Genomic DNA, 23,366 nt, shown 5'->3' on the forward strand with positions numbered 1-23,366 from the left:
CAAACGATACCAAATTTTTTATTACATACGCTAACGTACAAAAAGATACGAATATTGTTACATTTGATACAATAAAAACGCATATTTTTCATAGCAACAAAAATATAAAATATAAAATATAAATTATAAATTACAAGTTATAAATATAAAGAGTTAAAGGGTATTTGGGACACATAATGTTTAAAAAAATGAAATATATTAAAAGACAATTTAATATGTAAGCTCTATAATTAAATTTATTAAGAAGTTTGAAATGTAAATAATAATAATTGGTGTCCCAAATTTATTCTTTTATAAGCTATTTTGATAAATGGAAGTAATCGAACTAACAATCTTTATAAAAATGGCAGAGCTTGAATGAAAAATCATCAGGGTTGTATTTTCAAAATCCAAATCAGTGACGCTAGACTCTTAAAAATTCAATATTTTACATTAACTTTTTTTCGATAAATTAACATTACGAGTGAAAAATCACTGAGACCGGGACACCCCGAACCACCAAGAAGATCCACCTATGTTTATAACATTCAGTTTAAAATCCTTTTATAGGTGTTTGGTTAAACACTATAAATATATTTTAGAATAAAACTATATAATTTGAAATTTAAGAAAAACACGTTCTTAAAATTTCTTTTAGTTTTTTAGTTCTTATCAATCTTTTTTGTTCTTAAATTAGTATTATATAATTTAAAGTTTTATTTGTTGTAACAGATTCTTTCGTAACCTATAGGTAACCTGCTAAGACACGATAACAGAAAAGTACACCATATAATTTTTTATGTTTTTAAAAATAATCAAAATTTGAAAGTTAGGATCCATTATTTCTCCTTCTTGGTCCATAAAATATACATCTGTCTTATAGACGTTGGATATAAAGTAGTTAAACGAGTCGTATTCATGTTTAAAATTTTTGTTGTTCACGTTATCAGATACCTGTTAAACCTGCTAAGACACGATTTGCCAGCCCTACGTATATATTACCTGAGTTTCGTAAAAAGTTTGCTGAAGTTATTTGATTTTTTTTCTTAATTGACCGACTAAATTCACGAGTTTGTATGTACCACACATCACACAATTTTTTTTCGAGAAAACACCAGTCAAGTCAGTTTTCGATATTCAGACAACTAGGTTGGTTTGGGTTTTTTAAAATTCCTTATAAATAAATTTTATTTTCACACATATTTCTTGCGCTCTATTTTCACCATACGCACCACTAGGTTAAACGTCTAAATTCTACCGAAAAATCTAAACATGTTTCAGAAAACCATTATATTAAGATTCGTCACTAATTCAATCAACAAGGTTAGCTTACATATTTAATATTTACTAAATATACATTTATTTCGCTCTATTACTATATATTCATTACTAGCCAGATAATCAAAACCTTATGACCAAATCTAAATATGTTTCCGAAAGTGAGGTTTTTTGATTTATCATTGATGCAAACAAGGTTGGCTTAGGTTTCTAAATATGTGTTACAATCAAATGTACTTAAATGCATATCATTCTAACTTTAGTAACTCCAAGTTCATTTGGTTAAAAAATCAAATTACTACTACAAAGTTTATGCATGCTTTCGAAAGTTGGGATTGTCTCTAATTGATGCAACAATGTTAGTTTTGTTGGTGCACTTGTGTCTGTACTTTGTCTGTATTCGGTCTGTATATAAACGATGTCCAAAGTTAGTCTGTAAGTTGACCAAGTCAACTATCCTCCTAGTTTGACTTGGTCAATCTGTTTGTAATATGCTAGTCTGAATCGAAGGATAGCCTCGAAGGATACTGTTGATCCTTCGAGGTACTCGAAAGATATGCTTCGAATTGTTGGACCTCGAAGGATCATCCTTCGAGGTCATTGCTGATCATTCGAACATGTTGTCATCGATAGATGATCCTTCGGACCATCTATCGGATCCTTCGACCAAGACCTGCTGTGTATGGGTATAAATACCCATGCAGTGTGTTGTGTTTCATTAAGATGCACATAGACAGAAAGTTAGAGAGAGTTCTGTCCGAAACACACACACATTCACTTTGAGAGTTTGCAAACTGATTGTAAACTTTGTGCTTGTAACCGGAACCTTCATACGTATTAATACAGTGGTGTTAATCGGTGAACTCTTGTGTGTTTGTTTCTCTACTTGCTTCATCCCGGTTTGCCTACTAGCTTGGATTCCGCACTTGCTAGTGGGTTAGTATAACAAGGTTTAGGTTCGTAATCCTCCGCGAAAAGGGACCTACAAGTGGTATCAGAGCTTGGCTCTTTACCTTGTTTAAAACCGGGTTGTTCGAGTTCTTGGTGTGTTTGAACACTTGGTTTAGCACCCGTTTTTGGTGGTTTTCTTGCTTGTTTTAACTGAAAAACGGTTTCTAAACCTTCGGGAGTGTTCAAGGTTGGGTTGGGTAACTTGAAAACTTGTTTTTAAGTGACTTTGATTTTTCCGGCCATATCTCCGGTGTGTTTCCGGTGACCAGATCTTGTTGATAAGGTTGCCATTTTGGGAAAACTTTTTGAAAGTCAAAAAGTTGGTGAAAAGTCGTGTCTGCACATACCTTTCTGCCGAAAGTTGGCTCACCAACCACATCAACTTTTCACCAACCTGTCGTACTTTTGTCAGTGTGTCAGACCGTCGAAAGATAACTTTCGAGCTCGAAGGATCATCCTTCGATCAAGGAGATTCGAAAGATAACCATCCTTCGAACATCTTTCGAAGTCAGTGTGTTATCCTTCGAGTCAAGGAATCTTTTCGATAGATACATCCTTCGAGTTACTGTTCATTACGAAAGATAAGGATCCTTCGTGTTGGGTGAATCTTTCAAGGTTATCTTTCGAGGTTAGTGTTCGAGCCATCAACAGTGATCCTTCGAACACTGTTGATCTTTCGAACAAGTGTCATCTTTCGAGATCTGTGTACGAAAGATAAGGATCTTTCATTGTTGAATCTTTCGATAAGGGGAATCTTTCGAAATCATCTTTCGAAAGATAAGGATCCTTCGAAGTAATTGTTTGAAACTCAACAGTGATCTTACGAACACTGTTGATCCTTCAAACAGGTCGTGATCTTTCAAACTGTTTACATCTTTCGATTCATATATGTTTTGCACTTAACAGTTTGTGGTGTTTAGGTGTGGTATTTGTATTTGATCAAAATGAGCTGTACAAGTCCTTGGGATTGGAGTTTGGACTCACAATCTAATAGTCAAGAACTCACGTCTGTTGCAGCATGGGCAAAGAGTATGTTTCCTCCAGCATCAATCAGTCCAAATCAATGGGCTTTGGTAGCAAATCAAAGTCAAAGCCTTCAAAACTTGTTGATCAGTGAAAGTGAAACGGGCAGTAACAATCGTCCACCGAAGCTAAATCATATGAATGACTATCCTTCATGGAAAAACCGTTTTCACACGTATGTCCAAGGACAAAGCACCGATCTTTGGACGTGTTTCATCAATGCATTCAATGAGAATCTGGAGACTGCTGCGTCCACTTCTGAGGGTTATGCCAATATGCTTGAAAATGACAAGAAGGCTTATGAATTGGAGAAAAAGGCCTTTGCCACACTTACTCAAGCACTCAACAAAGACATCTACCATCAGTTCTCATATTGCAAGACCACGAAAGCATTGTGGGATGCCTTAGTTGCTAGAGGAGAAGGAAATGCAGCTGCTCGAAAGTCTCGAAGTGATTTGTTGAAGAAAGAGTTTGAATCTTTTCAGTTTTTGGAAAATGAGACTCTAAATGATATGATCACTCGTTTCTATCATTTGATTAGTGAAATGTGTGCTTATGGTATCATTTCTACTCAGCCAGAGATGGTGAACAGGTTTGCTGATGCCTTGCCTCCAAAGTGGAGCTCTTTCATCGAGTTGTTGAAGCATACCGGAACTCTAGACCAAGTCAACATCTATGAGTTCATTCAGAAACTGGAGCACAAAAATGATGAAGAAATCAGGAAAGCAAAGCGAGCTCCCGCTCCGCAAAATACTGAAATGTATCTTCCGGGTTTCGATGCCTTGGCAAGAGCAGCAGCATCTCAGCAACCTAAGTTACAGACTGCATTTGTCTCCAACACAAGCTCATGTCCGTTTCCTCAGTCAACAGCTGCTCCACCACAACCTCAACAACAACAACAGCAAGCTCATTACACAAGCCATCCTAAACCTCAACCCCAAAATCCTCACACAATCCAAGTCGACAACTCAAATCTTTCACACCTTAGCATTGAAGTTGCTAAGGAACATATGGAAATTATCAATACCATGGTCAGTGCTTACTGTGGTTTGGTAGCTGGTCAACTTGGAAACATCAACATGACCAATGAAGATTATGATCAGATCGACAAGGAAGAAATGGAGTTGATGGATATTAAATGGGCTTTTGCTAGTGCGGTTAGAAGGGCAAAAGATTTCATGGCACGAACTGGAAGAACTTCGTTGGAAGGAAAGAAAAACACGAAGTATGGGTTTGATATTAATGCCGTCACGTGCTTTAACTGTGGCGAGAAAGGGCACTTTAAACGTGAGTGCACTCGACCAACGAAACACGGCAATCACAACCCTTTCAGAAACCAGACGAATGTGAATGCCCAACAAGAAAACCGTGAACGGAGGATGGTGGCAGTGAACAACAATCAGGGACAGCCTGGAACTACCAATCACAATCGGGCTTTGGCTGTTCAAGCTGATGAAGGATGTGACTGGTCAGTGCAGTTTGGTGAAGGAGATCAGGGAAGTGGAACTGCATTGTATGCTAAGGTCATCGAGCAGGTTCATAAAGAAGAATCTTCTGGAAGCGATGACAGTTCTGGTTATTCTGGAAGTTCTGATGAAGAAGGCTCTGTTTCTGGGGATAATCACTCAGAGCCTGATGAGAAGGAGGAAGAAGGTGAAGATATTCAGGATCTTCTGAATGAAGCTGATGAGCTTAAATGTCAGAAGTCAATTCTGATTAGAAAGGCTGCTGCTACATCAACGGAAATGGAAAAGCTATTTTCTGAAGATGGAGCTTTTTCTTTTCAAACTGCCTTTATGGTAAATGGTTCAGCCTCTACTAGTCAGGTAACTTCTGAACCTCCTGCTCCTAGTATTTGTAAATCATGTGCAGAAATGAAGCTTGAATCAGAAAAGCTTCATAGTCATAACCAGAATTTGGTTATTGAACTGTCGAAATGCAAAGAGGCAAACATGGCTTTAACCCGGAATGAAAAAGAATTTAAATCTGTAATAGAAACTTTAAAGAAAAATGTGTCCGAGGTTAACAAAGTAGTTTACCACAAACAAGTGAGTATAAATGAATATATTAACATTGTGGAAGAAACTAAAAAGCAATTAGCCATTGCCCAATGCGAACATGATGCGATCAAACAGAAATTGGATAGTTATTCTAACTCCCAATTTGTGCTTGATCACATCATCGATGTTCAACAACTAAAGGGAAATCAGAAAGGCATAGGGTATAACAAATGTCCACCCCCTTTGATGAACAACTATACCAAGATGCCTGACGAGGAAGAAATGCCTCGGTATGAACCCAGTGTGCCTCTTGATGTTGAGGAGTTCACTACTGGCCTTGGGTTCAAACCGGACAATTCTTCAAACACAGCCTCTAAGGAACAAGAAACTTCACCATCCATGAAGCAAAGTCCTCCAATTATCGAGGACTATGAGACATCGGATGATGAATCAGATATGGCTGTAAGTGATCAGGATAAATCACTTAGCAAGATGAAAGGAGTAGATATTCCACGAGAGAATCACATTCTTTGTGATCCTGATACTCCTGAGATTCCATCTGTTAAGAAGCAAGTGATTGATCCTGTTAAGGTTGATAAGGCAGGTGTGTCTACTGTTAAAAGCAGTAATGTGTTGTACACTTTGGTTGGAGATAATAAAATCTACTCAGATCATGTTTTTCCAATTAAAAATGTAAATAAATCTTTGATTGACAAAGTCTTTGAAGACAATACAAACAAATTTTTGGGAAAAACACTTCCGGGAATTGTGGTAACACAATGTGATCCAATTCCTAAGGCTGAGATTAGGAAACAGTTTGGTAATCAAAAATCTCCAACCACTCAACAACCTACTGCTTCTAAGGGTAAACAACAACAACGAGCTCCAAAGCCAAAGGCTAAGGTTGAATCAAAAGGAGCTCGTTACTTGAAGAAAGGAAAAGATGTTAAATTTGTAGCATCAAGAGGTACAGATAAAATTGAGACTTTTGAAAACAAATCAAACACTGATTTTGTACAACAAGTCAAGATTTTAAAACGTAACAGTGATAACAATTACACTCAACACACAAACGGGTGTGATGAAAGAGCAAGTACCTCAGGTTCTACAGGTTCAACATCTGGTAGTCGATCAAGTTCTCCTAAGTCTGTTGAAAGGAGAACTTGTTTCAAATGTGGAGAAATTGGGCACATTATCAGAAACTGCCCAAATGCTCCAAAGAAGAAATTGGTTGAAAAAGCTCCACCTGAAACAGTTCACCCTCAACGTCGGTCAGTTTCACCTAAACAAGATAAACGAACTGTAAAAGAACAAGAAACTAAACAACGACGTAAGAACATGAAAACTGTTGAAAAAGCTTTAAAATCTGAAGTTAAAACAGTGCAAAAGGAACCAAGTGTGTCACAACCTGTGAAACCAGAATCTTCAAAAACTGGTAGGCACAGACAAACTTGGTTACCTAAGTCGGGTGACAATTCAGGGGGAGCAGTTGTTCTTAAAAATCATCAAGAGATCGAGCTCACTTTTCGTGATGCCAAGGGACGACCCAAGACCACTAAGGCTTGGGTCCCCATTCTCAACTGATGTGTTTAAATGACATGTGCAGGATGTTCTAGGAGGAACTATTAATAGTCATTGGATTGTTGATAGTGGAGCATCCAGGCACATGACTGGCGACTTACGGCTCCTATACGATGTGAGAAATATTAGAGGAGGGTATGTTGCTTTTGCGGGTGATAAAGGTGGGTACATCACTGGAGAAGGAAGTATCTCCAATGGTATCGTGTGCTTTGATAAGATCAATTATGTGAAGCAAATTGATCACAATCTTCTGAGTGTGTCGCAAATCTGCGATAAAAAGTTCTCAGTGATTTTTGATGACGCTGGCTGCTATGTGCTGAAACCTGGATTCAAAATTCCACAAGAATGGATTCTCTTATCGGCTCCGAGAGTTAATGATCTTTATATTCTCGACATGAGCCAAGCTGATGCAGCGTGTGATACGATAAACGAAGATCAACACGTTGATTCTACGAATACCCGTGTGTCTCTTCCCCAACCCCCAAATTGCAACCCAAAGGCCACGGAATTTGAAGTGAAAAATAACTTTTCTCAAAATTCAAGTCTGATTGTTTCATTCACTAAAGGGACATATAAATAATGACAGAAATTCGAAACGGGCCTAAAAAAGACAACGGGCCAAACACAAGCCCAAAAACAAAATGCCCAAAATACTTGAAAAAACATAAAAATGGAAAAAACTAATAGAAATAAGCGTTTTTTCGGCCCGGACGATGACCCAAACCGCCGTAGGCGTTTGCAGCAAGATAGAGCTCGTTCTCCCGTTCGTTTTGACTGGTCACACGCCCCAAACGGACCTCCGTAGCCCAAGTTAGGGCCATTTTAGTGAAGGCCCTTTTCTTACGCGGTCTTGGGCCTCCAAGTACAACATAGCCCGTTCCTCCACACTTGGGCCCACATCACAAGCGATTACTACATCTGCACAAGTCACTTGCTTTGTCTCAAAAGCCACAGAAAAGGAGTCTATATCTTGGCACAGAAGAATGGGACACATTCACTTGAGAAAGATGAACCATTTGGTGAAAAATAATCTTGTGAATGGTGTGCCTGTAAGAAGTTTTCATCTACAAGATATCTGTGTCTCGTGCCAAAAGGGGAAGCAAACAAAGAAGTCTCACCCTTTGAAGAAAATCAACACTGTCAGCATGCCTCTCGAACGTCTTCATATGGACCTTTTTGGACCTATGAAGCACAAAACAACGTTCGGTGATGCCTATTGTTTAGTAGTTACTGATGACTACTCTAGATTTTCTTGGGTATCCTTTATGGCACACAAGAGTGAAACTCCTGGCATCCTCAAGGATCTTCTTACAATGTTGGAGAATCTCTATACGTTGAAAGTAAAAAGGATCCGAAGCGACAATGGAACCGAATTCAAGAATCAAGTTATGGATGAGTTTTGTACTTCTAAAGGCATTCTTCATGAGTACAGTTCTCGTTATACTCCACAACAAAATGGTGTCGCTGAGAGGAAGAATCGGACGATTATAGAAACAGCAAGAACAATGTTAGTAGAGTCGGAACTCCCTATTCAATTCTGGGGAGAGGCTGTATCGGCTGCTTGCTACACGCTAAACAGAGTTCTTACAGTAAAGAGACATGGCAAGACTTGCTTCGAACTTCTTCAGAGAAGGAAACCGGATCTTTCTTACCTTGAACCGTTTGGTGCTCCGTGTACTATGATTGAGCCAGATGGAAAGTTTGGTGCAAGAGCTATCGAGGGTTTCTTCCTTGGATATGCTACTCCGAATTTTCGTGTTTGGAATCTAGCTACCAAGAAGATTGAGCTATGGAGCGAAGTTAGGGTTCAAAGATACACGAGTCCTGTTAGGGCTCCGGGTGATCCGTGGATGTTCGATTATGATGGGCTATTTGACTCCTTCAATCTGCCAACCTTTGACGAAGAATCAGCAGCGGCTAGGATGTTGTTGGAAAGTGACAACGCTGCTGTCTCGCCATTGGTTAGACCTATTGTTGTTGACCCTCAAGCTTCTTCGTCAGTCAACAATATGGTTCAAAATGAGGTTTTTGAAGATGCTGCTGATTATAATGACTCTTCTGAAGATGATGAATATCATGATGCAGCCGAAGGATCTTCAGCTCCAGCTGCTCCTGTTCAAGGTGCTTCTGTAGATACACCTCATACGCAGAATGTAGATACTGCTGAAGGGAATGCATCCACCTCTACCCACATTCCAGGTGTGGAGCTGGTTGTTGATCTTAATCTGAATAATTTGGGTATCGATGCTAGTGTGCCAGATAATCCTGAAATGAGGATTCACGATACCCATCCCCAGCATAATATCATAGGAGATGTCCATCGCGGTGTGCAGACGCGTAATCAGCTGAGAAACAACCAGAATGCTGGTTTGTATTCAGCTATAAGAGAATCTGGTCAACAAAATGACTGGTCCTTCGCGTGTTACGTGTCACAAGAAGAACCAAAGTCGTGGAAAGAAGCATTGAAAGACAGTGCTTGGGTTGAAGCCATGCAGGAAGAATTACAGCAATTTCACAAGCTTGGAGTTTGGAAGCTTGTTGAAAAGCCTGAGAACTACAAGAAGATTGGCACTCGATGGGTCTTCAAATGCAAGAAAGACGACCGTGGAGTGGTTATTCGGAACAAAGCTCGTTTAGTCGTTCAAGGTTTTCGTCAGATAGAGGGGATCGACTATAACGAAGTCTATGCACCAGTTGCACGTCTGGAAGCTATTCGGATCTTTCTGGCTTATGCCTCATTCAAAGGATTCAAGGTTTACCAGATGGACGTCAAAAGTGCATTCTTACATGGTGTGGTTGAAGAAGAGGTATATGTCGAACAGCCTCCAGGTTTTGAAGATCCTGTCCATCCCGATCGGGTTTGGTTGCTCAACAAAGCTCTCTATGGTCTTCATCAAGCGCCACGAGCTTGGTATGCAACCTTATCCACATATCTGCTGGAGAATGGTTTTCGAAGAGGTCTTATCGACTGTACTCTCTTCATCAAAGAACAAGATGGAGATCTTCTTCTGGTACAGGTATATGTTGATGATATTATTTTTGGTTCTACTAATGATGTTTTGTGTAGGAATTTCGAGCGCATTATGCAGGATAAATTCGAGATGAGTGCTATGGGGGAAATGATTTTCTTTTTGGGCCTTCAAGTGCAACAAACGGAGTCTGGGATATTCATCCATCAGACTAAATATGTTGGAGACATCTTGAGCCGGTTCCAGATGTCCGATGCAACGCCCATTGGTACCCCATTGCCAACTAATCACGGAATAACTCCTGACTTGAAGGGTGAACCTGTTAGCCCTTCATACTATCGCGCGATGATCGGATCCCTTATGTATCTCACAGCATCAAGGCCAGATATAATGTACCCAACGTGCCTGCTTGCCAGATATCAAGTCAACCCGAAGGCCTCACATCTTGCAGCTGTTAAAAGGATTTTTCGTTATTTGAAGGCTTACCCCGACACCGGTCTGTGGTATCCTAGGGATAATAACTTTGACTTAGTCGCATTCAGTGATTCTGATTTTGGCGGATGTAAAATCGACGGCAAATCCACAACGGCTGGATGTCAGTTTTTAGGAAATCGCCTAGTCACATGGCAGTGCAAGAAGCAGACGTGTGTCGCTACATCAACATGCGAAGCTGAATACATTGCTGCCTCAAGTTGTTGCTCACAAGTTCTTTGGATCCAACAACAATTGCGGGACTACGGTTTTGAATTCCTAACTACTCCTATTTACGTTGATAATTCTGCTGCTTTAGATATCACTAAAAATCCTGTGCAGCATTCAAAGACCAAACACATCGAAATCAAATATCACTTCATACGTGATTGCTTTGAGAAAAGGCTAATCGATGTTGTTAAGGTCCACACCGATGACCAACGTGCCGACTTATTTACCAAAGCTTTTGACAAATCTAGATTTGACTTCTTAATTTTGGTAAATGGCATTAAGGTCAAGCAAGAGTAAACCAACATCGGAAAATCATTTTTGTAAATATCTTTGTGTGTTTTTAAATTTGTCTTAGTTTATTGATTTTAGGGGGAGTAAATCCAAAAATCTGAAAATCCAAAAACATAGAAAAATTTCAAAAACACAAAAACAATAGAAAAACAAAAATGAGTTTCCTGGAGAGCAAAAGAGAAAATGATAGTACATCAGTGGTCTATCCAAACCTCTTTAAACCTTAAATGCAAAACGATAAGCAGCTCTATATAAGATGTATCGGTAGGCTCACAATCATTTTAAAGTGTGCAGGGTGATATAAATCTTAATCGACTGAAGACCAGGTGGGAACCATTCATTGGCATATGGTCTTAGTACCGAAATTTCGTTTGATAGATTGCCGAGGTTCTGAGATATTCGGTCTTTATGCTGCTTATCATCTGGGTATCATGGTTGTATCTTTTACCGAAAAATAACGGGGACGCAAGTCTAGATCTTCCATGATACTATACATACGTGTACATATTACATACTGCATTCGACCTCAATAAGTGATAAACAATCACATGTCCAAATCAAATAAGTGATAATATATCACATTTATCCGGGTGTCAAGTTCGTCTCTCTGCTGTACGGAAGTACTGACCTGTTCACGGACTTGCACCTGTGCCCTCATGCATACGAAAATCAAGTTCCTCATCAATAAGTGATTATATCACATAGGGCTTGTTTTCAAATCAAATAAGTGAGTATCTCACAGCTTATACGGTCAAACAGATGATAATCGGTATATTCACCGGTAAGATGAACTCTCGTGCATACCTTGATACGGGAATGTGTCGTGATGTGGATGAACACCGGTCGGAAAGTATAAATCATACCTTAACGTATCCCCTCGCCATGATTACATCTGATAAGTTGAGCTTAAGTGGACAACAATACCGATAATTGTTATAGGATGCTTATCTTAATGTTAACTAACTGAACAACAAGAGTGTTTTGGCATGACCGTACACTGATATGATTCTCTTACCCTCGAAACTCGCAAAAAGAATGTCTGTATATATTTATTTACTGCTTAACTTTTATTGTTTTTCTTTTAAACAGTTTCGTCGTTTGGTGCATATCAGCACGACATTAGCGGTGATGTCGTTTGATAACACTCAAAGGATTTTAAATTGTTGTCTTTTAATTTCAAAAATACCAAAAAGATTTTAGGCTTGTTTTAATATAAACTTTATAAAAGCCAAAAAGATTTTCTTTCTACTTTATTTTCGATCGTACGATGTTGGAGCTCGAGTCTTCGTTACCTGAAACCTGACTGAAAACCAAACTGACTAAATCTTCATAAACGGTCAAAATTTGCAGATTTTGAAAGTTAAAGACTGAAATTGATAAATTTATTAAACTTTCAAACTGTCGGACGGTGTTTGATTGTGACATGGTCATTCGTGTGTCACTTGCTTATGCTCTATTCCAAGCAGTTGTTCTCATTACGCGTTTAGATTTCTTGCATGTGCAGATTCTAAAGGCTAGGAGAACATGGTCGATGACAAGTTTTGGAATGAAGACACGACGAGAAGGCGCTCAACTGATGAAGATGATCGAGTTGCCGCTGGCCATCATCAACACCACAAGGATCTCACTTCATAAAGTTAAAGTATTTCACGAGCATAACTCAAGGGGGAGCTTATGTTAAGGGGGAGTTTGTCAACACACTTCCTACATGATACGGGTAGTTTGTTGATACACTCTCTGCTTTCAAGACGTGAAGACTTTGAAGATCCTCCGACATTGAAGACTTGAAAGGACATCAGAGTTTTGGGAACTCGAAGACCAAAGACCGTCAAAGTTCGAAGACGAGTCTACAACTATAGAAGATAAAGACAAAGCTACAGCCAAGGGGGAGTTTGTTGGTGCACTTGTGTCTGTACTTTGTCTGTATTCGGTCTGTATATAAACGATGTCCAAAGTTAGTCTGTAAGTTGACCAAGTCAACTATCCTCCTAGTTTGACTTGGTCAATCTGTTTGTAATATGCTAGTCTGAATCGAAGGATAGCCTCGAAGGATACTGTTGATCCTTCGAGGTACTCGAAAGATATGCTTCGAATTGTTGGACCTCGAAGGATCATCCTTCGAGGTCATTGCTGATCATTCGAACATGTTGTCATCGATAGATGATCCTTCGGACCATCTATCGGATCCTTCGACCAAGACCTGCTGTGTATGGGTATAAATACCCATGCAGTGTGTTGTGTTTCATTAAGATGCACATAGACAGAAAGTTAGAGAGAGTTCTGTCCGAAACACACACACATTCACTTTGAGAGTTTGCAAACTGATTGTAAACTTTGTGCTTGTAACCGGAACCTTCATACGTATTAATACAGTGGTGTTAATCGGTGAACTCTTGTGTGTTTGTTTCTCTACTTGCTTCATCCCGGTTTGCCTACTAGCTTGGATTCCGCACTTGCTAGTGGGTTAGTATAACAAGGTTTAGGTTCGTAATCCTCCGCGAAAAGGGACCTACAAGTTTAGGTGTCTATATATTCCGTGCAATTAACTGTTGTTTTAGATATAGAGCTCTCCCTCTCATAACTTCAAGTTCCGCACTAGGTCAAAGATTAAATCATTATCTTTAATTTGAACACGTGTCCGCAATCAAAGTCTTAGGGGTTTCAGTATACAAACAACAGGCTGGCTTAGGTTTTCATAAATATACTAGAACTGTAACTTATTTCCACATATATTTCTTGTGCTCTATTTCCACCATCCTTGCCTCTAGGTTAAACGTCTCGATTCTCATGACATATCTAAACACGTTTTCGGAAACCATGTTTTTGAGATTTGTCACTATTTTAATTAACGAAGTTGGCTTTCATCTTTCATCATTCACTAAATACAAAATGATTTCACTCTATTACCAAACACCACAAGGTATACATTCAAAACTATGACCTAATCTAACTATGTTTCCAAAAGTGGGGTTTTGGGGATTTATCATGGATGAAAACCACAGGTTTGGTTTAGGTTTCTAAAGTTTCGTTACAATTAAATGTACTTTCATGTAAATCATTCTAAAATTTATGCATGTTTTCGAAAGTTGGGCTTGTCTCCAATTCATGCAAAAATGTTGGATTTGTGTTTCTACAAATTCATTTCAATAATTTTTTAGGCATATCGCTCCCTCTCTTACCTCCAAGTTTTTTACTAGGTTAAAAGGGTAAATCGTTATCTTTGAATTTGAGCACATGTCCACAAGTAAATTCTTAGGGTTTTCAGTATTCAAACAACGGATTTTGGTTTTTAGATAATCATTACATTTGAAGTTTACTTTAACACATTTTCTTGCGTTGTGTTTTCACCATAGTCATCACTAGGTTAAACGTCTAAACTCTACCAAGAAATCTAAGCACGTTTCAGCAAACCTTTTTTAAGATGAAGAAGGTTGGCTTATGTTTTTAATCATTCACTAAATATACATTTATTTTGCTCTATTACCAAATAGTCACCACTAGGACACAAGGTAGACTATCTAAAAATTATGACGCAATCAAAAATATGTTCCCTAAAGAGGAGTTTTTGGGATTTAAATGTTATGAACAAATAAAAAATATGTTCCCTAAAGAGTAGTTTTTGGGATTTAAAAGTTATGACCAAATTAAAAATATATTCTTTAAAGAGAAGTTTTTTGGGATTTATCACTATGCAAACAACAAAGTTGGCGATGTACATTCATGCATATCATTCTAACTCTAAAGCTCAAAGTTCTTTAGGTTAATATATCCAACTATTACTACAAAGTTTATGTATGTCGAAAATTGGGTTTGTCTCAGATTGATGCAACAATGTTGGTTTACGTTTCTCTAATTAAAGTGTTTCAAGCGTATTTCTCACGCTTTCTTATCTCCAAGTTCCTCACTAGGTTATAGGTTAAATCGTCATTTTGACTTTGAACACGTGTCCTTGATTTAAGCCTTAGGTTTTCAGTATTCAAAAACTAGGTTGTCTTAGGTTTTAGAAATTCATTACAATTGAAATTTATTTTCACACATATTTCTTATGCTTTATTTTGACCATACTCACCACTTAGTTAAAAATCAAATTTGCACAAACAAATCTAAAGAAGATTCAAAAACCCGTGTTGTCAAGATTTGTCACGAATTTAATCATAAAAGTTGGAATAGGTCCTTAACAATTGATTAAAGGTACATATATTTCTACATATATGCCTCACGCTCTGTTACGACATATTCATCACTATGTAAACAATCAAATTGTTATGACCGAATCCAAATATGTTTCGGGGGAGGTGGGGGTGGGGTGGGGTGGATTAATCATCAATACAAACAACAAGATTGGATTATGTTTGTAAATACTACAACTAAATCTACTTTCGTTGATATCATTCTAACCCTATTAGCACCAAGTTCTTTAGATTAAAAACTCAAACTATTACTACTAAATTTATGAATGTTTCTGGGAGTAGGGTTTGTCTCCAATTCATGCAACAATGTTGGTTTAGGTAATTAAACTTTGTTTCTTTCTAAAATGTATACTTGGGCTTTATTACCATCATATTCATCAACGTTTAAACAGTCTAAACAATCTGGTTGTTATTGTCGAATCCTAGAACTTTCAAAAAGTGGGGTTCTCGGGTTTTGCCATCAACAATGTGGTTTTAAGTTTTTGAGATCATTTATCATACTTCCTAATTCATAGGTAGAATAAGATCTCAGGCCCTTATTACTAAACTTAAACATGCTTCGAAACATGGAGTTTTCCGGATTTCTCACCGGTTCAAGTAACAAGGCTAGCTTATCCATCTATATATTTGTTAAAGTTAACGCTATTTTGACAATTAAAATATTATCACCAAATCTAAACACAATTCAAGCAACAAGACTGGATTAGATTTTCTTTTGAAGATTCGCTACGAATATATTTATTTCCACGATATCACACTCACTCTATTGCCTCCAATTTCCTCAACATCAGACCGTTATTTATCGAACAAACCATGTTTACAAAAGCCGGGTTTATAGGATTCTTCAACATATGTCGTGTGTGTTCTACTACATTATATTCATCACTAGGTTCCAAAAAAAGGTTTTTGGAAATTTATCTTCCACTCAAGCAATAAGGTTCCTTAGGTTTCAAATCATTTATTATAACATATTCTATTTTACATATAATATTTCATAACCAATATATGTATGTTCATTGAACGGATTGGTCGTTGAAAACGAAAACCAGCTACATAACTGGTGTTGGTGAGTATTCTTGAACTGTCTTTATTTGGGTTAGTTATGTTTCAGCCAGTGATTGAACTACATTTTCAAAAAGAAAAATATCACTCCTTAGTTCCCAAAAAAAGTACAAATCTTTCTATCTCAGTTTTGTATATTGTTTTGAATTTGTAAAAGATATTTGTTATATTGTTTTGAATTTGTAAAACATATTTATTATATTGTTTTGAATTTGTAAAACATATTTGTTAACTTTTAAATTATTTGTGAGATAATCATGAAGTATTCCCAAATTTGATAACCCCAAATAATATTATTATTTTTAAGTCGATACAAATCATAATACTGACGAGAATTCAATTACTCTATTAATTCTTTGAGAATTGTAGAATTGAAATCCAAACTTGAGTCGTCAGCATAGCACCTTATTCCAAATCATCACCATTTCAAACCATATTTTTTTTCCTCCAACACTAAACCACTCCAAATCTTCACCTCAACACCTACTTTTCCTTTTATTTAAACTATTTATAATTTACATAACATATTTATAATTTATTTACTTAATGATATAATTTATTATTTTATTAAAATATTAAAAATATGGATAAATAAAATTCATAACAATATAATTTATTTATTATTATTTTTTTATTTTATTATCTAGTATTTTGTTTAATAATAAATTCAAATAAGATAGTAAAAAAGAATATTTAATTTTTGCAACGACTCTTTTTTCAAACGGTTACCATCTACTGGTTATAATTCAATTCGTATTTCAACCAACAAGTGCACTTCTCAACCAATAATTAACTACAAAGATTCATCAATAAATGGCAAGAAACCATTGGGCTTAAGATGAAGGCATAGCTCTGGTCAACTCTTGGATGGACTTCTGTGATAACAGACGAGGAGTTGTTTGAATTAGAGAGCCCTTATTTGAAGAATATCATCAACGTGTACGAGAAATCAATCGCTCGGTGTACACCACTTTGTCAAGGTTTCATAATCTGTTCGTGAAGGTGCGCAGATTTCATGCATTCTTTAACTTCATGATGGCTCAAGGTTATATCACAAGGTGACGACATAACAGTGGCACAAACGATTGTCCGGGCCCGCTGGGAATACAAAAACATACACAGTAGAAGATTTTGTCACATCTCGTCCTGACAATTAATAAGAAACCACCCCCCTATGCAACCCACTCTCTCTCTGGATGCCGATTCCGACGGTTCAGGGTTGATGATTAGTTTTAATTAGTGGCTTTGTTTATGTTTAATTATCTGGTTTGTTTAGGTTTATTTATCTCATCTTGTTTATATTTGATTATCTGGTGTGTTAAGGTTTAATTATATGGTTTGTTTAGGTTTAATTATCTAGTTTGTGCATTATTGTTAATTTTAATAATATGTTTTTTTAGTTTGTATTATTTTTATTTTATATATTTATTTTTTTTAATTTATGTTATTTTAGGTTTTATTTTATTGAAAATTAAACAATATTAAGTTTTTTATTATTTAAAATCAAGGGGGTTCACAAGGGACCCACCATCAAACCCTTTCCCCTCGTCCGCTCTTCCAAACCGACCCACCTTCCGACGGGAAAATGCCGAGGGTACTGAGCTAAACGGAAGATGACGTAATTCAAGTGACCCTTTTCGAATACAAACATATCTATGACCATGACTTTAAACACGTTTCAGCATGACAAATTTTAAGGATGTTTGTTAAATTATATATTTTCCATTTATTTATGTTTTATTATGTGTTTTTTTTACATTTTAATAGTGTGGAATTTTTATTTTATAAATAATGTTTACTTTGAATTACGTAATCTTTTTTTTTAAATCATCGTTTTATTTTAACTATGTTTTTTTAATTTTAATTTATATTCACCCTTCACCCTAAAAAGTCATCTTTGTGGTTCATTCAATAACTAAAAATACTTTTGGGCCAAGTTAACCTGAACTTAGTTATTGCAGATTATAAAGCATTCAACATGCAAGACCTCCCATATACTTGCAAATAACATTTATTTATAGAGAAAGATCTACCATATACTTACTAATAACATTTATTCATAGAGAAAACATAAGTTTGGTGAACGAAAAAAAACACAAAATAGTTGAAAAACCAGATAAACACTTTTTCTACTAGAACTCGACCGCCTTAACCGCTCACAAGCTACACCACACCATGGTTCCCGACTGTTTCAAGCAGCTTCGCCTTTATCTGATCCTCATTCACTTCACGGCTTTGCTGCAAAAAAACAAAAATCCAAACATTAAACCAAATATTAATTAATAAAATCACTATGGACATGTTAAATTATTTTGTTACAAAAACTTCACATTAAGGCTTTTTATCTAGTACCTGAGCGCGGTATACATCGAGTGTAAAGCCATCGAAAGAGCTAACGACCGCTTGTTGCAACTCTAAACCGAGATCATTGAGAGTCTTTGTGATTGAATGCAACAAACCCGGTCTCCAACCGCTACTCATGTGTATAACAACCGCCCCACCTTCACTTCGTCTCACCTCGATCTACATATAACACAAAAATAAATTAGTCACCAAAAAGAAAAAAAATAAAATAAAATAAAATCAAGGCTCTGTGTTATACACATTTCAATAACAATATAATCCCACTTTGTTTTTAAACCACGTTTTTAGGTTACAGCTTGCGACATAGCCCCCAGTTTTGAACGTTAGGGTTTGTGTCAAATACCCCTCCCCCCTTAGTGGGGCCCTAAAATAAAGGTATGAAACATACCCTAATTGGATTTGGAGAAACCTGTCCTCCAATGTTTGAAGGACCAGCGGCGGTAGTAGGGGCGGCGGCTGGAGGCAGCATAGAGGTTGTACGGGCCGGGTTAAGCTCGAGCTCAAGTTTATTAATTTTCTCAGAAAGATCTTTCAGATACGCGATCGCATCTCCAAGGATAGACGCTCGGTCCATCTGTTCAACATTATATATGTAATTAAAAAAAAATGTAATTAAAAACATGAAATAATAACATGATTACATAAACATATGCCATGCATGATGAACTCATGATCACATTCTACTACACTATTTTTTTTTTACCTTTGTTATATTCGGTACCAGAGACCGGAGGGCAAGTAATCTTTCATTCAACTTCTCTCGGCGTCTCCTTTCTGCCAATAAATTCCTTGCCGGATCACCTCTCTTTCTCTTCCGTCCCGAACCAGAACCAGAAGCAGAAGCAGAAGCAGAAGCAGAAGCAGAAGCAGAAGCAGAAACAGAACCAGAAGCAGAACCGATTTCGGTGGCTTTTACTTCCTTCAGCTCATCAGGAACAGCCAAAACTTCCCTTAACTGAAACGAAGAATTTGGTTCTGCTGAAGGGACGTTTTGTAATGGTTGTAAACTTGAGGGTCCAGCTGTGGTTTGAAACATGTTGGTTTGAAACATATTGGTTTGAAACATGTTTGATTGATCGAATTCTAAAGCATGATTATTGCCAAACATAGTTGAAAAGGGGAGATTGTTTTCGAGTTGGTTTGGGAACACAAAGTCCCAATCATGGTTGTTCATTTCTTCAAGTTCTAACATGAAGTCAGATCGAAACATATTGTTGTTGATTTCTTTTCCGCCATTGTTATCCATGTTTGTAAGTTTTGAAGAAGAGGGTGAAAAGAAAGTCCAGAGAGAGTGAGTGAGGAGGAATGGCATTTCATATGGGGTGACTATGATATATATACACATATACTAACTTAGCTGGATTACTTGGTAACTTAGAAAAGGTTTCTAAATGTACAAGTTATAATGTTTGTAAGAAATTCTTTTGTTTTTATCACCTTAATTTCATGAATAACTTTGTTAAAGTTTTTCAGTTAGTTTTTCTTAATTTTGAATTATGACGTTTGACTGACTAAATTCACAAGGTTTGGGTGTATTATCAGAAAAACTCGAATTACGTAAAGCTCGAGTTGCGTAAATATCACTCTAAGGTTAAACTAGTGTGATAGATGGTCACAAATTTTATTTTTTTTTACTAAAAATACTCAGATGAGGTCACCAGTTAATTAATTAATGGTTAACTTACTCGAATTCATGATATGGGGATTTGTTTGACATATGTTTTTGAAAGTGATAATTTATTGTAAAAATAATGTAATCATGTAATTAGTTTAAGGGTTTATTATACTAAAATAGTAGAACGTAACCAACTTTATTTTTTTTTTTACAAAAGGCTGAAATGTGTCGTAGAAATTAGAAAATAAAAGATATGTGTTTGTTTGTTAAGTAATTTGCAACTAAAAGAAAATATTAAAAAATTTTGAACTTAGATAATGACAAATGACAGCTGTTCCTAAATTGTATTTTAACCTTCTTAACTGTGGGGTATGGGGCGGGGTTGGGGCACGGGTGGGCTGAAAACGCTCAAGTCATCACCCCGAATGGGCTTGGATTTTGGCGTGGCCCAAGGGGCGGGAGTTTAAAGCTGGGTGTGGGGCGGGTCTATGATGATGACATGGCGGACTCTCAATGGCCAAACCAAACTAGCCGTTGGGGCATTTTTAAAAAAAATCCTTTATAAATACCTTACCATATTTAACATTTTTCTCACACAATATCAAACACATTAAACACAATCTTGCAATGAGTTCTTTAAGTTCAAGTGAATCGTCATCATCATCTGACGATGGTGCGGAAATATTTCTACAAACGATCGCGACGGTGGTGAAAGCTATCGTGGAAGACGATGAGGAAGAGACTCCGCCACCTAAACGGAGGAGGTACATCGCTCGTGAACGGCACACCGCTAACAATTTGTTGGTAAGCGATTACTTCTCAACGGAACCTAAGTATGATGAAAAAATGTTTAGGCGTCGTTTTCGTATGAGTAGAAACTTATTTTTAAGGATATCTAGAGATCTTGAGGAGAAGTATGTTTATTTCCAACAAAAAACTGGATGTAACCGGGCAATTAGGATTTAGTACGTGGCAAAAGGTCACGGCCGCACTTAGGCAGTTAGCGTACGGCAATAGTTCGGACATTGTGGATGACTATTTAAAAATGTCTGCACGTGTAGCTAGAGAAAGTCTTCACAACTTTTGTTCGTGTATTTTAGAACTTTATAGGAAAAGATATTTGAGAAAGCCCTCGTTCAGTGACATGCAACAAATATTGGAACATCACGCAGATTATCATGGGCTACCTGGGATGCTAGGTAGTTTAGATTGTATGAAATGGCCTTGGGAACTTTGTCCTACAGCATGGCAAGGCGCTCACACGAGTGGATTTCACGGGATGCCAGCCATCATGCTTGAAGCGGTTGCGTCCCAAGATCTTTGTAGGTCCACCCGGAGGATCGAGTAACCTCTATTCCCTGTTTTCCGACAAACCCGAAAGTGCGGAATCCAAACGGGTAAGTTAAACCAAGTTACGAACACAAAAACGACAAACACGAGATTCACCGATTAACACTCCATTGTATTAATCTAGAAAACGGTTACAAAGCAATGTTTACAAATGGTCTCTGTAAACTCTGTGTGTGTGTGTGTGTTACAGTGTGTTCGCTCTCAAATCTATTCAGACTTGCACACAGTGTTTGCCTTCTGTTGCTGTATATATACTGAATGAGACTGGCGAACCTTCACATGTTGACGAAGGTTGATGACGAAGCTTCACATGTGAAGAAGGTTGTAACCTTCTTCATGGGTAACCTTCATCATGGGGAACCTTCATCATGGGGAACCTTAAAGTTCATCATGGGGAACTTTAAACTTCACCATGGGGAACTCTGTCAACAGCAAACAACTTAACAGTTAACGGACTAATATGCGCAGTTGCATTTACATTGTACATTACAAAGTAAACAACGTACCAAGTCAAGATAGGAGGATATCTTGACTTCGGCCTTCACTTCGTAGCCGAGTCGAACTGGAACGACCCCGGAACGATCCGTGTCCACACAATATGCATCAACAAACTCCCCCTTGGACGCTGATCGTTTCGAACACATATCAAATAGGAAGTGTAACATCAAACTCCCCCTTGGACGCTGCTCGTTCTTCTACTCGTTTAGTTCTCCATCTCGTGATGGTTCATTCATTTTTTTTTCGTAGGATCTTCTAAGTCTTCACGTGTCGCAAGTAGAAAGTGTATCGACAAACTTCCCTTTTCATTTAGGAAGTGCATCAATAAAGTCTCCCTCAAGACAAACTCTCCCTTGAGTTATGCTTGTGAATCTTTTGATTTTCAGCACTTTAGATCCTTGTGGTAATGATGAGTGGCTAGCGGCAACTCGATCATCTTTATCATTTGAGTGCCTTCACGTCGTGTCTTCATTCCGAAGCTTATCATCGAACATGTTCTCCTCACCTTTAGCATCTGCACATGCAAGAAAGCTAAACACGTAACGAGAACAAACGCTTGGAATATAGTTAACATTAAACAAATGACACATATGAGACCAATTCTCATTCAACTACCGTCCGACAATTTAGTTTGAAAAGTTAACAGATTTTTCAATTTTGATTATTAACTTTCAAAACTTGCAAACTCTGACCGTTTATTAAGATTCAGTCGTTTTGGTTTTCATCAGATTTCAGGCAACGAAGACTTGAGTTCCAACATCGGTTAATCAAAAGAAATTAGAAATAAAATCTTTTTGACTTTTATAAAGTTTATATTAAAACACACCTAAAATCTTTTTGGCATTTTGAATATTTCAAACTTAAAGACTGAAAGCAATAAATAAATATATACAAAGTTACAGAAACTAAGAAAAATAAATATATACAAACATTCTTTTTGCGAGTTTCGAGGGTAAGAGAATCATATCAGTGTACGGTCATGCCAAAACACTCTTGTTGTTCTTTTTGTTAACATATAGATAAGCATCCTATAATAATTATCGGTATTGTTATCCACATAAGCTCAACTTATCAGATGTAATCATGGCGAGGGGATACGTTAAGGTATGATTTATACTTACCGACCGGTGTTCATCCACATCACGACACATTCCCGTATCAAGGTATGCACGAGAGTTCATCTTACCGGTGAGTATACCATTTATCATCTGTTTTGACGTATATGAAAATGTGAGATACTCACTTATTTTGATTGAAAACAAGCCCTATGTGATAGAATCACTTATTGATGAGGAACTTGATTTTCAGATGCATGAAGGGTACAAGAGCAAGTCCGTGAACAGGTCAGTACTTTCGTACAACAAAGAGACGAATTTGACTCCCGGATAAATGTGATATATTATCACTTATTTTGTGGACATGTGATTGTTGATCACTTATTGAGGTCATATGCAATATGTACACGTATGTATGATATCATGGAAGATCTAGACTTTGTCTTCGTTGTTTTCGG

General features: G+C 37.2%; 1 protein-coding gene across 1 annotated transcript; it reads right to left on the minus strand.

The window, feature by feature from the left end:
* Positions 1-18,189: 18,189 nt before the first annotated feature.
* On the minus strand, positions 18,190-19,636 carry LOC110886232 (transcription factor ICE1). Its single transcript, XM_022134012.1, has 4 exons — positions 19,094-19,636; positions 18,779-18,964; positions 18,379-18,549; positions 18,190-18,264 (listed from the first exon to the last, which is right to left on the minus strand). Exons 1-4 carry the CDS (start codon positions 19,634-19,636, stop codon positions 18,190-18,192), a joined length of 975 nt encoding a protein of 324 aa, XP_021989704.1.
* Positions 19,637-23,366: the final 3,730 nt, after the last annotated feature.

This window comes from Helianthus annuus, chromosome 2, assembly GCF_002127325.2.
Source record: "Helianthus annuus cultivar XRQ/B chromosome 2, HanXRQr2.0-SUNRISE, whole genome shotgun sequence".
Classification (NCBI taxonomy): Eukaryota; Viridiplantae; Streptophyta; class Magnoliopsida; order Asterales; family Asteraceae; genus Helianthus; species Helianthus annuus.